At 38.8% G+C, this 15350-nt stretch overlaps 1 protein-coding gene across 1 annotated transcript in view; it reads left to right on the top strand.

Annotated features, from left to right (window-relative positions):
• Positions 1 to 15350, top strand: part of LOC105535548 (ventricular zone-expressed PH domain-containing protein homolog 1) — a 151141-nt gene that overhangs the window by 41835 nt on the left and 93956 nt on the right. The window contains exons 4-5 of the mRNA XM_011974662.1: positions 9248 to 9457; positions 10029 to 10426. Of these exons, the coding sequence (XP_011830052.1) occupies positions 9248 to 9457; positions 10029 to 10426 (608 nt within the window). The remainder of the gene's footprint in view (positions 1 to 9247; positions 9458 to 10028; positions 10427 to 15350) is intronic.

Here is a 15350-nt window from a genome sequence, read left to right as displayed (position 1 = left end):
AAAGAAAGCTTTTCATCAGGCACCCATGCCCTGGCTTCCCATTTCAAGCAAGACAGAGAACACCAAAATTCTAGCCTAGGGAAAGAGGAAAAAGGGTGTTTGTGGGAGAAGAGGTAAGAGGACCTTGACCCTCTACAACCCACGTGAGAGGAGTGACAGGGTGCCAGCTGGTGCTCAGACGCTTCTTCCTGGACCCTGATGACCTAGCTATTTGCTATTTTGGTTCCCCAAATGCTCCCTGTTCCTTTTTAGTATCTGTCATAATTGAACTTTAAAGTTGCCATTTGCATGACGTTTTCTGAGTTTTGAACACCTTTTTAGTTTGTGTTAAAAGAGGGTGCCAAAATTCATTTTTCCAATCAATACGAAGGGTTGTTCCAGTGACTATATATCAACTCTATTCTGGTGTCTACTTCCCACAGAATGTTATTCAGAGATATCAGAGTGTAATAACTCTTCTTGGTTACCATGCTAGATCACCAATGCCCTAATATGTATTACGTATTCCTGGGGTAGATTCAGATGTAACCTGAACCACACCTATTTAGAGGAAGTGTGGAGAGTAGAGTGTTAAGTGTGAGCTCTGGAGGCAAACAGTTGGATTTAATGTTGGTGTAACTAAGTGACCTTCAGTATGCTTCAGTTGCCTCATCTGTAAATGGAGTTACTAATAGGGCCAGCCTCACTTGATTGTGTGAGAAGCAATTCATGTACCAGATTTAGAACAGTGAAGACTATACATAGAAAGCCCTCTGTAAATGTTAATGAGTAGCATTAGCACATTTTTACAGGTGTGTATTATAATAGGTGATGGCATATCCACTAGACCAGTGTCCATCTGCAAACTGTTTCTTATCAGACTACAATGAAGCGATTGCAGATATTAAAAATAAGAAAATAAGAAGTTGGAACTTTTATAGCAATTTAACATTGCTGTAATATCCAAATACCTGATCAGTAGACATTGTATGTCTTGTTTTATTCATTGCATTTGTCTAGTAATTTATTTTTGCTATTTTTACAAAAATACTGATCTGTGAAATGAAAATTTAAAATAAATAATTCTTTACTACAGTGAGTTACTGTATTAAATGTTGGATGCAGCTGGACCCAGACTAAGCCTGGGAACTCTTTAATACCTAATATTTTGTTCCCTAAACTTTCTTCTGGGACAGAAAGGAAAGAGATTTAATAAATGAAAGGTGATGAACACACACCATTGTGACCATGGTTGAGATACAGCAACTCTAAGATGGGTTACAGCTGAGGAAAAATGGTTCTTAATATTATTCATATTCATCATAAAGCAAAAGGTAGGCTTTTCATTAGTTGGCAACCTGAAGGTTGTTAACTAAACTTTGCTGTAGGTAAGGGCTGAATTCTAGGTAGACTAGGAATTGAATCACAGAATTTTATGTAGGAGTTCTAGCCCCAGCTCAGTTATTGATGTGTTTTTGATTAATTATTTCCCTCCATTTCTGGGTAACTATGCTTCTATCAATTAAAATTGGGTTACAGTATCATATTTGAGATGAAGACTACGAGAAGATGTATGAAATAGGAAAATTTTAACCATTTTTCCTGCTCTTCCAGTGTCAAATGCCAGGAGTGACAATGTCTTAGCTGTTTAATCCTCATGGCCAGAACCTGTTGCTTGCTCCTGTGCCCAGACGATAAAGTCAGCCTAGACAAAGAAGAGCACATTGCCTTGCAGGTCTCCCTCTTGATTCACGGTGCTTTGATGATATTCCTACTCTACATTTTTTACAGTCCTTTATAATTTACAAAGTGATTTTGTAGCTCGTGTTATATCTGGGTGGCAGTTCATTAGGATGGGGCAGCCTTCTTCTGTTAAGGCTACTGCTCACCCGATATGCCCAGTCGTCTCAGGAATCTAAAGATTTGGGGTCCATCTGAACCAGTATCTGTCAGCAGCAAAACCCGAAAAGGTACCTTTACCTCGGATTGCATCCCCAAAAGGATAAAAGGCAAAGCCCACCAACTCCAAATAATCCATAGATTAAGTCTTACCTTACTATAGAATTAGTGAAACCCTCAGCAGCCTTGCTTGAGGAAAAAGGCCTCTGCCCTGGTCCACTTCAGATTCTCTTATTTCTTGTCTGGGCCATTGCTTCTCAAAATTCGAATGTGTCACTGGATACCTGGGGACCGTATGAAAGTGCACATTCTGATTTGGTAGATCTGGGATCAGAGCCTGAGATTCTATATTTCTGACAGCTCCAAGGTGATGCTGATGCCACTCGTCCAGGGATCTCACTTTGAGTAGCAAAAGCAGGGGCTTTGCACTTTTTGCTGATCCCTTTTCTGTGTCTCATTCTCTCCCATGTTGGTTAAATAACTGAAAAGTGAGCAAATGACTGGGCATCTGAATTAGAAGTGTCACTTCCTTGTATCATGGCTTTCATATTTTCATTCTAATTTCAGGAAATTCTCTTTGTCTGCAGTTGCTCAGAATTCATATTTGAAGTACAGGGAATTTTTAAAATTGGCTATTTCTATATCCCATTTCTTGTATGCTCACGGAGTAGGAGAGTCCCTCTCTTTTAGTACACACTGTTTAAGATACTGCAGCAACAGGAGAGATTTTATAGTCCTCCCTGGCTTTGAGCAGGAAAAGCATATCTTCCAGGATTGGTACCAATTGCACAAGCCTCCTTTTTTCAGTGTCAAATGTCCATATTAAGCAGCAGCCACTCAGGGTTTTACCATGCCTTGAATTTTTCATGCCCATTCTATATGAGCAACACTGTTAAATCCATTATCTTACATAATGCTTTCAGCAATCTGATGATGTAATGTCAATCCCATCTTTATATAGCAAAAATAAAACTTAGAGTCCTTAAGAGTTTTATAGCATCACTAATAAACATGAAATTGGAGTCATGAACCTAAACTTTTCCCCATAAGATCATGTTCAGTCAATTTCCCCCACAACTGTCTCCTTTTGAAAACTCTTTTAAAATTTTGTGTGAATGAAGTAAACCATGGAATTATTTCAGTTTAGCAGAGTTCTACCATTGGCATGATCACATTCTGATCCCCACATTGGCATGATCACATTCTGATCCCCACATAACTAGGTACCTGCCCATCTCTGCTTTTGCCCACTGAGCAGGTCAGAGGCAGAATAGATACCAAGAACTGAGTCTTATTGTTGGTCGTTTCCCTTAACATTCCAGCTTAGGTGTTCCAGCAGCATTATTTATTGAAGTCCCAAAACAGATGCTAGCACTGTGAAGCTGGGGGATCTTCTCTATGATGATTCATGACCCAAGAGATCACTGAAGAGTAAGGAACATAGCATTCTAAGAATTTAGGACTCCAATGTGGATTTAGTCCATTGCGTTCTCCTACTTCTCCTTTAACAAGCTTAACTCTGCAGGAGTACATATCCTGGACATGGAATTGTAAGCCAAGATCATCAAACATTAACTAATATTATTTTTCTTTGATTTGAGGAGCCAGGAAGAGAGGCTGCCAATCTTTCCACCCCTGCCAGCTTTATAGTCTCATCTCCCGGCTTAGTGAGAGCAGCCAGCAGCCCAAGGGCCAGTTTGTTTCCAAGGGGAGTCCCCATTCACACAAGAGGGAGGTAATTAGGCCTCCCCCTGGGAATCCCTAGAGGTACTTTTAAAAACTTTACTTTGGCAACGGAGACCAGAAACTGTTCAGACTGGAAATTATCTGAGCCTCTTGTAACGTGGCGTGTTGAGTTAAGGCCAAGTTAATATTTAGGGGATTATAGAACTCTGGCAAAGATTTCTGTAAAATTACCTCTGGGGTCAAAAGTGACAAATGGAAAAGAAATAACAACCCCCTGCGTGAGCCCAACCCACTGGCCCCCGCTGCCACCACTCTACAAGTAAACACATACAGGACCCATGGTTCTGCCAGCACTTTCACATTTGTGATGTGTTTCCTTGCTCTAGAAGGGAAGCAGAAGTTTATCTCAGGAAAAGATCTTTGTTTTTGAACTTTTTGTTCAAAAACTTTGTTTCGATCAAAATACTTCTCTTCTATCTTTTTATATTAAATTTTAAAAGCAACAGGAAAAGAAGTAAAGGAGAAGGAATGTTTATGATAAACCCAAACCCTCTATCTACCATTTCCTGACCTTCCAATTTATTGGAATTGAAGTTTGTCCTACCTCCCTGCCAGCAAAGTTCTGTGGCAAGCCCAGGTGGACTGATGGCCAGAAACAGAAGTTCCCTTTGATCCATCTGGAGACCTTGGCTGCCTCCATGACTTCATTACCACCCCAGTCCACTGACTTCTGTGCTCTACAAATCTAAATCAGAAGAGAAAGCATTCTGTGCAGAAGAGAAAGTCTTTGTGGTGAGAATTCTCATCAGCCTTAGATCTAGAAAGAATTTCTTTATCCCAGACATTCTATTGTTGCTTCTTCATTCTTCATATTTGTTCCCTTGCAAATTACTCTTTTTGCCTCTACTCTTGCTCCCTGCTTCTCTCCACATTTCATGTTTACCAAATAGCACTGTGCCACCCCCAAACCCTGAAGGGCCAGGAGGAGTGGCCAGTCTCTCATGGGTATCTGGTAGACCTCAGGAGGTTTTTGTTTGTTGTTGTTGTTGCTATTTGTTTGTTTTGTTTTTTTGTGTTTTGTGGTGGTGGTGGTTGTTGTTTGGAGGTGGGTGGCAGGCCAACTTCAGACAACAATGTGGTCTCAGTTCACTTATTCTACAGAAATTCCAGGTCCTTTGTGCCAAGCACTGTGCCAGACCAGATGAGCTGTACAGGTCCCTGCCCACAGGGCAGCGGGGACTTAGCCCAGAGTTGCCTTGCCAAATCTAACAAATAAAAATACAGGATACCCAGTTGAATTTCGGTTAAAGAACAAATAATTCCTTAGTAGTTTTTAGTATAATAACTGTAGTAAAGTATAATATATCTTTAGTACATTTCACTAGGGACATACCTACACTTAAAAATACTTATTGTTGGCCAGGCGCGGTGGCTCATGCCTGTAATCCCAGCACTTTGGGAGGCTGAGGCGGGCAGATCACGAGGTCAGGAGATTGAGACCTTCCTGGCTAACATGGTGAAACCCTGTCTCTACGAATACAAAAACAAAATTAGCTGGACGTGGTGATGGATACCTGTAGTCCCAGCTACTCAGGAGGCTGAGGCAGGAGAATGGTGTGAACCAGGGAGGCGGAGCTTGCAGTGAGCCGAGATCGCGCCACTGCACTCCAGCCTGGGTGACAGAGTGTGACTCAATCTCAAAAAAAAAAGTATTGTTTATCTGAAATTCAGATTTGACTGGGTGTCCTGTTTTTTCACTGAGAACCCTACCCTTGAGACACCCAACTTGCCCTCTTGGGGTCAGTGAGTGTCATGCCAAGCATCTCATCAGGGTAATGCTATAAAGCAACTTGAACGTGAAGGAAGGCTGCTTCCAACTACTAAAGCTCTGATGCATCCAGGCTGCGGAGCTTACTAACCAACATCTGGTCACTGGAGACACAGGCAGGGAAAGGGGCCTAAGTGGCCATCCCCTCCTACAGCCTGACAGTAATAAAATCTAACGTGGGATGACTGCTTGTTATGTGCTAGGAACACTGCTTCATGTTGGTTCTGTCATTTAATCATTCTGCCAACCCCATGAGTTAAGTACGGTTATTATCCCCATTTTATAGATGGTGAAATTGATATATTGAGTGCAACAAATAAAAGAAGGATCTCCATAAATATGAAACTTTTTTAAGAATAAAAGCTGATCCAATAAAATTATCTTAGGACATTTTCTATAATCTAAGAAATTTGAAGTTTTTTTGAAGAAAATGTGATTATTGTAGCTGATATAACCCAGAGCTTTAGACAGAAAGAAAAAAAAATTATAAATTAATGAGAAATTTTCCTCTAACAATTCATATGTTTTGAGGTTTAAAAATGTGTATAGTCAGGTACAGTGACACACACCTGTAGTCCCCACTACTCAGGAGGCTGAGATAGGAGAACTGCTAGGGCCCAGATGTCTGAGGCCAGCCTGGGCAACATAGCAAGACCCGCATCTCTAAAAACTTAAAAATTAAAACACTAAAACGTTTGTATAATGCTCAATATCTAATACTTACATTTTGGATTACAAGTTATGCTTTACAAGTTTTTAAGTTTTAATGACCCCAGCTATAGCAATATTTGAAATAAAGGTATCTTTTAATTTTGAAATGTGACTAGGTTCTATGGAACCGGAGAAATATTTTAGTTTCATGACTACACATTAACTAATGTGGATAGAAAATAAATACTCCCCAAAATTTCTTGTGTGGAGTGAGTCCATTAGATTTTTTTAAATTAACCTTGGCAATCATCATGGTTTGTAAAATATCGTCTAGAGATAACATTATCTTGGTTTCATTTGTAATGGGAGTAAACATTTAGAATCTTCCGGCTAAAAGATGTCAAAGCCTCCCATCTATTTGACTGTAGCCAATATCATATATATGTCAGAAAGAAAAACATTTTCAAGCTTAGCCTCTATTCCCACATACTGATTCTTGCAATCTACCAATGTATATTTCATTTATGCATGGTATGGGTAGATAAAAATTATGTAAAGTCATAGAAAACTTATAAAATTATGTAAGAAAAATGGTTTTAAATTGTATCAGTAACCTCTTATTAAACAATAAACAATTGCCTGGTTACCTGAAAGATGCTGGTTCCCACTTTGAACCATCAGCAGCTGTCCCTGGGCTGGACCTACAGGTGAATTCTGACCACTGAGGGCCCATAATCATGAACCCTCCCTCAACGCCAGGACTGCTCTCCTCTCTGGGCCAGCCAGAAAAACTTCACCATCCAACCCTGCCAACGCACCTTCACCAGTGTCCACCGCAGATATAGGTGCCAGAATGGGTAGATTGTAACTGAAAAAATTAGTTACCAGCCCTTCTGCATTGCTTTTTCCTAAAAAGCAGTTTTTGTTTTTGTTTTTTTGTTGTTGTTCTTGTGCTTGTTTGTTTGTTGGTTGGTTGTTGTTGTTGTTTTTGACACAGAGTTTCGCTCTTGTCGCCCAGGCTGGAGTGCAATGGTGCGATCTCGGCTCACGACAGCCTCCGCCCCCAGGTTCAATTGATTCTCCTCCCTCAGCCTCCCAGTTAGCTGGGATTACAGGTGCCTGCCACCACACCCAGCTAATTTTTGTATTTTTAGTAGAGACGGGGTTTCACCATGTTGAGCAGGGTGGTCTCGAACTCCTGACCTCAACTGATCCACCCACCTCAGCCTCCCAAAGTGTTGGGATTACAGGCGTGAGCCACCGTGCCTGGCAGTGCTTTCTTTCTTTTTTTTTTTCCTAAGTATGTTTTTCCTCTCACTCTCATTCAGGTATATGCCAGGTTCACTTTGGCCCTTAGGGAAAAATGTTTGAAGAAGCTAAGATTTTTGTTTAAGTCTGGGCCCTTTCCTCAAAGTCTTGGAAAAATACTAAAGACGGCCAAGTAAATACACACAGACAAATCAAAAAAATCATTAGACCATCTTGGTGAATATATTTCTAGGGATTATTATGTACTGTAATAAAAAATAAATATTTTGCCTCCATGCCGAGTTCATGGCATACAGCTCCTAAACCCTCAGAATCTCAGATTGATGGGTGTCTTTTATATGCTAATGAGATGACTGGTGGCAGGGACCCCTAGATTTCTTGAGGATTGGGGCTGGTCACAGGAAAGACCAAGGCATGATTACATTGTTGGAACTTTCAGCCCCATTCTCTATCTTACCCTATAACTCACCCACCCCCAGTCTCTGGGGAGGGGAGAGGGACTGAAGATTGAGTTAACCACCAATGATAATCATTTAATCAATCACGCCTGAATAATGAAACCATCCTAGTAACCCCTAAAATTCCAAGAACTTCCAGATTGGTGAACACATTGAGGTGCTGGGAGTACAACACACCTAGAAAGGGCACAGAAGCTCTGAGCCCCTTCTCCCATACCTTGCTCTGTGCATCTCTTCTACTGGGGTGTTTCTGAGTTGTATCCTTTCTAATAAATCCAATAATAATAAGTTAAAGTGTTTTCCTGAGTCCTATGAGTCATTCCAGTGAATTATTGAATCATGGAGGTGGGGCAGTGCTGGAACCTTTGTAGCCCAGCTGAACAGAAGTGTGAGTAAGCTGGGGACCCCATACTTCTCACTGGCATCTGAACTGGGGGCAGTCTGTGGAGTCTGGGCTTTATTCCAGGTCATCAGTATTAGGATTGAATTGAACTGTAGGACACCCAGTTGGTGTCTAGAGGGTTGGAGAATTAGTTGGTATGAGAAAAAAACTCACACATTGTGTGTCAAAAGTGTGGTAAGTAAATAATTCCTTTTATCTTTTTTTTTTTTTTTTTGAGAAAAGAATTAATACTAACACCATGTGTTATAAAAATGGATAGTGGTTGTTGAATAAAAATTAAAATACCTGTAGGCCAGCTCAATATTAGAAGATAAATAAGGGAAGATAAATGCATGCTACTTTCATATAATTACTCAGCACCTCAGTGAACATCAGAAAGCTATTTCTGCAGTTTATTTGTAGGTGCTTATCCTAGCTAACGCACTGTTAGCCCTCAGAGGAAATCCAAAATTATACCACACATGGCCCCTGCTTTAAAGGAAGTAATTTTAATGACCCACAAAGTGGTTTATAAACCCTGCTATAAAAGATACTTGAGTCTATATTAATATCATTTCATAGAAAACCTCTTCCTTCCAACATCTTAAAATTCAGAAAGATATTTCTTGCTATACTGATTTTTTTAAAATTAACAAAACCATGAGTTTATGCAGTCCATGTGAAATGTTCCTATTCTGTGATTTCAGGAGAAACATATCAGCACATGTAAATTTTTTAGAAAATATCTGGCACACATTTCATGTGAAAGCCATACATTGGAAGAATTTCTAGAAAAGAATATGGTACATGAGCATAAAAACTGCTTTTTATTCTTTGAACCCTTAAAAAAGCATTTTTAATACAATGTTCACATAAACACCGCTGTTTCTAAACTTCTGGCAGAACAATCTGTAGAAAGAATTTCAAAGACCTATGCCTGTAGTAGATATTCAGTAAATACTTGTTAAATGACTAATGAAAAAATTTATTAGGCAAAGTTTTCGCTTCTGAGTGAGAGGCAGTTAAATAGAGAATAACACTGTTCTGAAGAGTATATATGACCAACATCTAATGCAATGATTTGTATTCCTTTAGGAGAAAAATCAGCACTGAAATTGAATTCCCTGAGAAACTGGAAGAAACCAAGCTCATAGTAGCTGAAAATGAAGACCATGAAAAACTCCAAGTTAAAATCCAGGCTTTTGAAGACAAGATAAATGCAGACAGCAATACCCCTGGCTCTATCAGAAGATATAGTCTGGGCCAAGTTTCTAAAGAAGAAAGAAAAAACATTAGATTTAACAGGTATAACTCTTGTTTGGTTTGTTTTTTAAATTATACACTTAATATCAGCTATTAGCTTTGTTATCACTCTGTTACGGGGTGTTTTTTATATATCTTCTACCTATAGCCACCTGAAGTGCTGTCCTTACATGAATGAAATGTTATCCACAATGCTCTCATTATCCAAAGAAGTTCACTATTTTAAATGGGTACTATGAATGGAAAAAAAACCTATTGCTTAATTTTTAAAGTAATTCTTAAATATAAGTATGCCATATGGAAAATACCGTCTCTTGATTTCTGATGAAAAATCAAAAGCAAAGGTAGACAACGATGAAAAATATGCAAGTCTATCATTTTGCAGCCAGTTTTGCCATGAAATTGATTTTTAAACCTTTGTGTTTGGAGGTGACCTAGATTTTCAAAGGTTTGGTTTATTACATCATTTGTTGGTGATGTACATTTATCAGGGCCATTAATAGTTTCACACTCCAGAGGAAGTAACTTTTTGTCCCAATATTATTATTATTTCTTTTCCTTGGCAGTGAATGGTAACACAGCTTCTCTAACTTTCCCTTTGTTTGAACTCTAGGTCAAAAAGTTTGGCTTTGCACACTGTGCTCACAAAGGGTGTGAGTTCAGACGATGGTGAAGATGAAAACAGGAGAGATATACTAGCCAGCATCTCTCTTTCAGAAATAGACCCACTTAGCCAAGGAAATGACAAGCTGCCCTTTAAGGCAGACACTGACAGATCACAGCTGGGAGAGTCTTCAGTTTCATACCCAAATATTATACATAAAGACTCAGAGAATTTGCCAGAAACTGTTAAAGAAAACTTCCAGGAAGAAACTCCAGAGACAACTGCAAGTCCTATAGAATACCAAGATAAGCTCTACTTGCACTTAAAAAAAAACCTCAGCAAAGTGAAAGCATATGCCATGGAAATTGGAAAGAAGATTCCAGTCCCTGATCAGTGTACCATTGAAGGTAAGTGTTGTGTACTTCCCAAACCTGAGCAACTTCAGGAGTCACTGCAAATAAACAAACAAAAAGCTCAAATCATGTAAATTAGCATACTCTTTTCTGTATCTTTTGCAAAATAGAACATTTTTTTTTAAACACCTTACATTATGTTAGTTTCCCCACCCCACCCCCAAAAAAGGTTCATCATCTTCTTGATTCCCATTTGAATCTACTTGGGTGCACATAAGTCCACTGACTCTCTGATTTTTGCAAACCTCAAGATATATTATTTCTGGTTCCCTGTCCCCAGAATTCAGGAAAATCCTGGAAAGAGGTCTGTGACCCTGTAGCAGGCTCTGTGGTAGGGATTCTGCCAGAGACATTTCCCAACCACATAATCATGCAAGAAAGCCATGCACAACATTGAATATCAGCTTCCATTCAGCTACTGTGTTCCAGGCACTGTGTTAAAAGTACTCACGATTCAGCTATTAACTAAACAGATACAATTCCTGACCTCTTAGAGTTTAGAGTGTAGATGGTGACACGCAACTTAGGATGAGACCATGTCCCCAGAAACCCATTATAAGTTGAAAATGCACCTAGTTTACCGAACATTACAGCTTAGCCTAGCTTACGTTAAAACATGCCCAGAACACTTACACTAGCCTACATTAGGCAAAATTATCTAACACAAAGTGTATTTTATAATAAACTGTTGAATATCTCATGTAATTTATTGAATGCTGTACTGAAAGTGAAAAATAGAACGGTCATATAGGCACTGGAAGTATTGTTTCTACTGAATGAGTATCACTTTCACACCATTGTGAAGTCGAAAAATGGTAAGTTCAACCATCTTATGTCAGGATCATCCGTACACAAAGAAAAGGGCACAACCATAGTCAGGAGGTGACTTAAGAGAGGGAAGCCAGTGAGAGGTTGAGCTAGTCAGAAAACAAAGGGCAAAGTAAAAAAATTAAAATTTTTAAGTAGATGTCAGGGGCCAGGACCTCCCTCTGGCACACAAATTAGGGTGGCACCAATAAAACTCAGTAAAGGCTGGGCACGGTGGCTCATGCCTGTAATCCAAGCACTTTGGGAGGCTGAGGCAGGTGGATTGCCTGAGGTCAGGAGTTCAAGACCAGCCTGGCCAGCATGGTGAAACCCCATCTCTACTAAAAATACAACAATTAGCAGGCCATGGTGGCTGGCGCCTATAATCCTAGCTACTCAGGAGGCTGAGGCAGGAGAATGGCTTGAGCCCGAGAGGTGGAGGTTGCAGTGAGCCGATATCGTGCCACTGCATTCCAGCCTGGGTGACTGAGCGGGACTCTGTCCCAAAAATAAAAATAAAAATAGATAAATAAATGAAACTTAGTAAAATTTTAAGCGATGACAAGATCAGTAACAGCGTCTTACTGAGCCATAGTGGAACCTAAGACAAAAGGAATAATTAGTAATATCAATCCTGTACCTAATTACAATTTTGATATTCATCGTACATTATTTGCATTAATTTTAATTCTAAAAAACATTATGTATCTTGATTACTATATATTTCCAGCGCTTCTTTATATTTTGTGCCCTAGTCCTTCCTGGCCCTGGGAAAGGAAATGAATGTGTTTGAGACACAGGTCCTAAAATGCCACAGTGCTAGGGCAGACTCACTTTTCTGGTAGTGGGTGGAACAAGTTTGAATAGCTTTAAGGCACTGTCAGGCTCATAATCTTTACAACAACAATTCTTAGGCAGCAACCATGTTCTTCCCTTGAGATACATGTGATGGTTCTAGCACTCTGGCAGGATCTGCCATCTTATAGGCTACAGCCCTCTTAGAAAAAGCCAGACAGCTCAGCCTCCAGAAAGAAACATAGCTGAAGAGTAGCAAATCTAATTCATATTCACCTGCCCGCTGGCTATCATGTTTAGGTACTAGAAGAGCCCTTTTTCCCATATTCTACTTTCTAGCTCTTTTCCCACTTCAAATCAGAGGAAAGAGTGTGTTCTCATGTTAACAAAGGGAAAGGGGGATTCAAGTGTTTGCTGATAACATTAGAATATTATTTTGCATGTCTGTATATAATCTGACACTTTCAAAAGTGTTTGCACTAATTTTATTAGCCTTCCTAAAACTCTTTTAAATCCATTTTAATGGTGACAATAAAATATTGCTTATATTCAAATGTAAGTATTAGATAAGTATACCAGGGCTTGGAAATAGCTAAAATCAATAAAGTTCCATCAAAATAAACAGTATACAATTGCCTGCTTTGCTAATAATCTATGTATCTATTGCACAAGTTGGAGAATTTAATATAAGAGAGGTTAAGTGAATTCCCCAGTTTGACAGCGGGAGTCAATTGCAAAGATAAAGGTAAAATAGTGGGATTTTTCAAAGTTAATCTAAAGCATTAAAGGTTTACTATGCAATGAGTTTTAGTCTTGTGGAAATGTGTGAGAAAATCCTGCAGATTTACTTCAAATATCTGCTTGTCAAAAACAAATGATATTTCTTATTGCCTTGAGTTACTTTGGCAGTTAAAATTACAGATGGTCCTTGATTTATGGTGGTTCGACTTAGGATTTTTTGACTGTACAATGGTGCAAAAGCCATATACATTCAGTAGAAACCATACTTTGAATTTTGATTCAAAATTCTTCATAACAACTAACTTTATTATATAGGCTTTGTGTTAGATTATTTTGCCCAACTGTAGGCTAATGTATGTATTCTGAGCACATTTGGGGTAGGCCAGGCTAAGCTATGATGTTCGGTAGGTTAAGTGTATTAAATGCATTTTCAACATAAGATTTTCAACTTACAATGGGGTTTTGGGGACATAACCCCATCGTAAATCAAAAAGCATCTGTAGTTTGACAATTAACTAGTTAACTTTGCTTTCTTTTTTCAAAAATATTGAATAAATGCATCATCTTTAGTTAAAAAAAATAATACTTTCTTTTGATACTGATGTTTCCTACCAGGGATGACCTAGATGACCTGGAACTGAGTATGTATTTTTTTAGCTGACATTTTGGAATTCATTCATACTCTTGGAATTTCCTGGGCAATTCCTTGCACAGAGATATGTGTGAAGGATCGAAAATTTATATGATTCACTGCTAATACATCCGCTGAGAAAGAGTTCAGGCTGATTGTAGGGGACACATTGTTATTATTTCAGAAGTAGTATAAATTATTCAGTGACACACCAGCAGTCATCTGGCTGACACAATTTTGCTTGTTATCATAATATTGCTCAACAATATTACCTTTCTTTCCTTGAAAACTTATTCAAAAAGATTTAGGCTTAATTGTGTTATGTTTAATGTGTTGCTGGTATAAACGCAACATATTTGATCTTTCTTGATGAATTGTGCATACTAGTCAAGAAGCAAAGAGAAGAAGCATAAAAACCACTTCTGAAACATTTAAAGTTAAAGGAACATATAGCCAGCAGGAAATAACAACAATGTCTTAAGCAAAATTTTGAACTGCTGTTACAAAGTACATACGCTAGGAACACTCTTAAGAAAAATTTTGGACTGCTGTTACAAAGTACATACGCTAGGAACAGGACAAAACAACCTTTGAAAGAAATTCTTTTGATGTTAGTTTGGTCCATATGAAAAAACTGACATTAGACTCTTTTGACGTACAAAAACATCAATTTCATATGGTTCCGCATAATACTTCAGTATAAACTATGTTAAATGAATAGGAACCTCACTGGTCACTGTATAGCAGAATTAGGTATGAGTTGAGTCAGGGTCACAAATAGCATTCATAACTCCAGTCAGTCATCTATTATTGCATTATATTGATCACACTGGGGACAGGCAATAGAGTATAAACAGATCAGTGAGAATCTATCATTGTGTCTGGAAAAAAATGTCAAACCCCAAGTCTTATTAAGGTTGGGTCGGCAGTGTCATTTTGGGTATAAAACAGCCTGTTATTCCTAGGTCAGTAATTCGCTTCTGAGCCCTGTAGGTCTCCAGTATTTGTGCAGGTTTACCAGCCACTTAAAGTTATATATTCATCAACAGAGCAATGGTCTAATATCACTGCCTGATTGTATTTATTTACAAGACTGGAAGAACTGAATTCATCTGCCAAAGGGCATTTTAAAAATCTGAATCATTGGTATTCATTCATGTGAACAAAGCTGATTAGAGGTCAAAAAAACACACATATGATATTGTAAAAAAAAATCCTTGGAAATCTGGCCCATAACTGAAGTTCTATAAAGAATGACATAAAAGCTCACAAGAACCCATCAATGTTACTTTGAAGTATTTCCTGATTGGGTGAAAATACATGCCATCTGTAGAGTGTATCAGCAAGGCTGACTTACAGAAAGCTAATTTTTAAGCTAGTAATGTAGTCCTTTCTTTACCCACACAAGTTGATTTTTCTTTCTCTCTCTCTTTTTTTTTTTCTTTCTTTTTTTTGAGACGGAGTCTCACTCTTTCACCAAGCTGGAGTGCTGTGGCACAATCTCGGCTCACTGCAACCTCCGACTTCTTGGTTCAAGCGATTCTCCTGCCTCAGCCTCCCGAGTAGCTGGGACTACAGACACATGCCACTATGCCCAGCTAATTTTTGTATTTTTAGTAGAGAGGGTGTTTCACCATGTTGACCAGTATGGTCTCGATCTCCTGACCTTGTGATCCACCCATCTCAGCCTCCCAAAGTGATAAGTTGATTTTTCTTAAAACGAGATTAATTATTAATATCAATTAGTGGGCATTGTTTTCATGGTGAATGACAAATAAAGCTTCCTTACTGAAAATCTGGATGTAGTCAGGTCCACCTCAGTGTTGGTGTGACTGTGGGGTGCTCACATCCTCCTGGCCCACTTGGTCCCATCCGGGGGATGTTGATTACGCCCATCCACTTAATGCTTCTGGGAAGGTTTCTTTTTTATTTTTTAATGGATTA

Source organism: Mandrillus leucophaeus, unplaced genomic scaffold, assembly GCF_000951045.1.
Source record: "Mandrillus leucophaeus isolate KB7577 unplaced genomic scaffold, Mleu.le_1.0 Scaffold1477, whole genome shotgun sequence".
NCBI lineage: Eukaryota > Metazoa > Chordata > Mammalia > Primates > Cercopithecidae > Mandrillus > Mandrillus leucophaeus.
The sequence above is the reverse complement of the archived record's forward strand: the minus strand, read 5'-3'. Positions and strand labels throughout refer to the sequence as shown.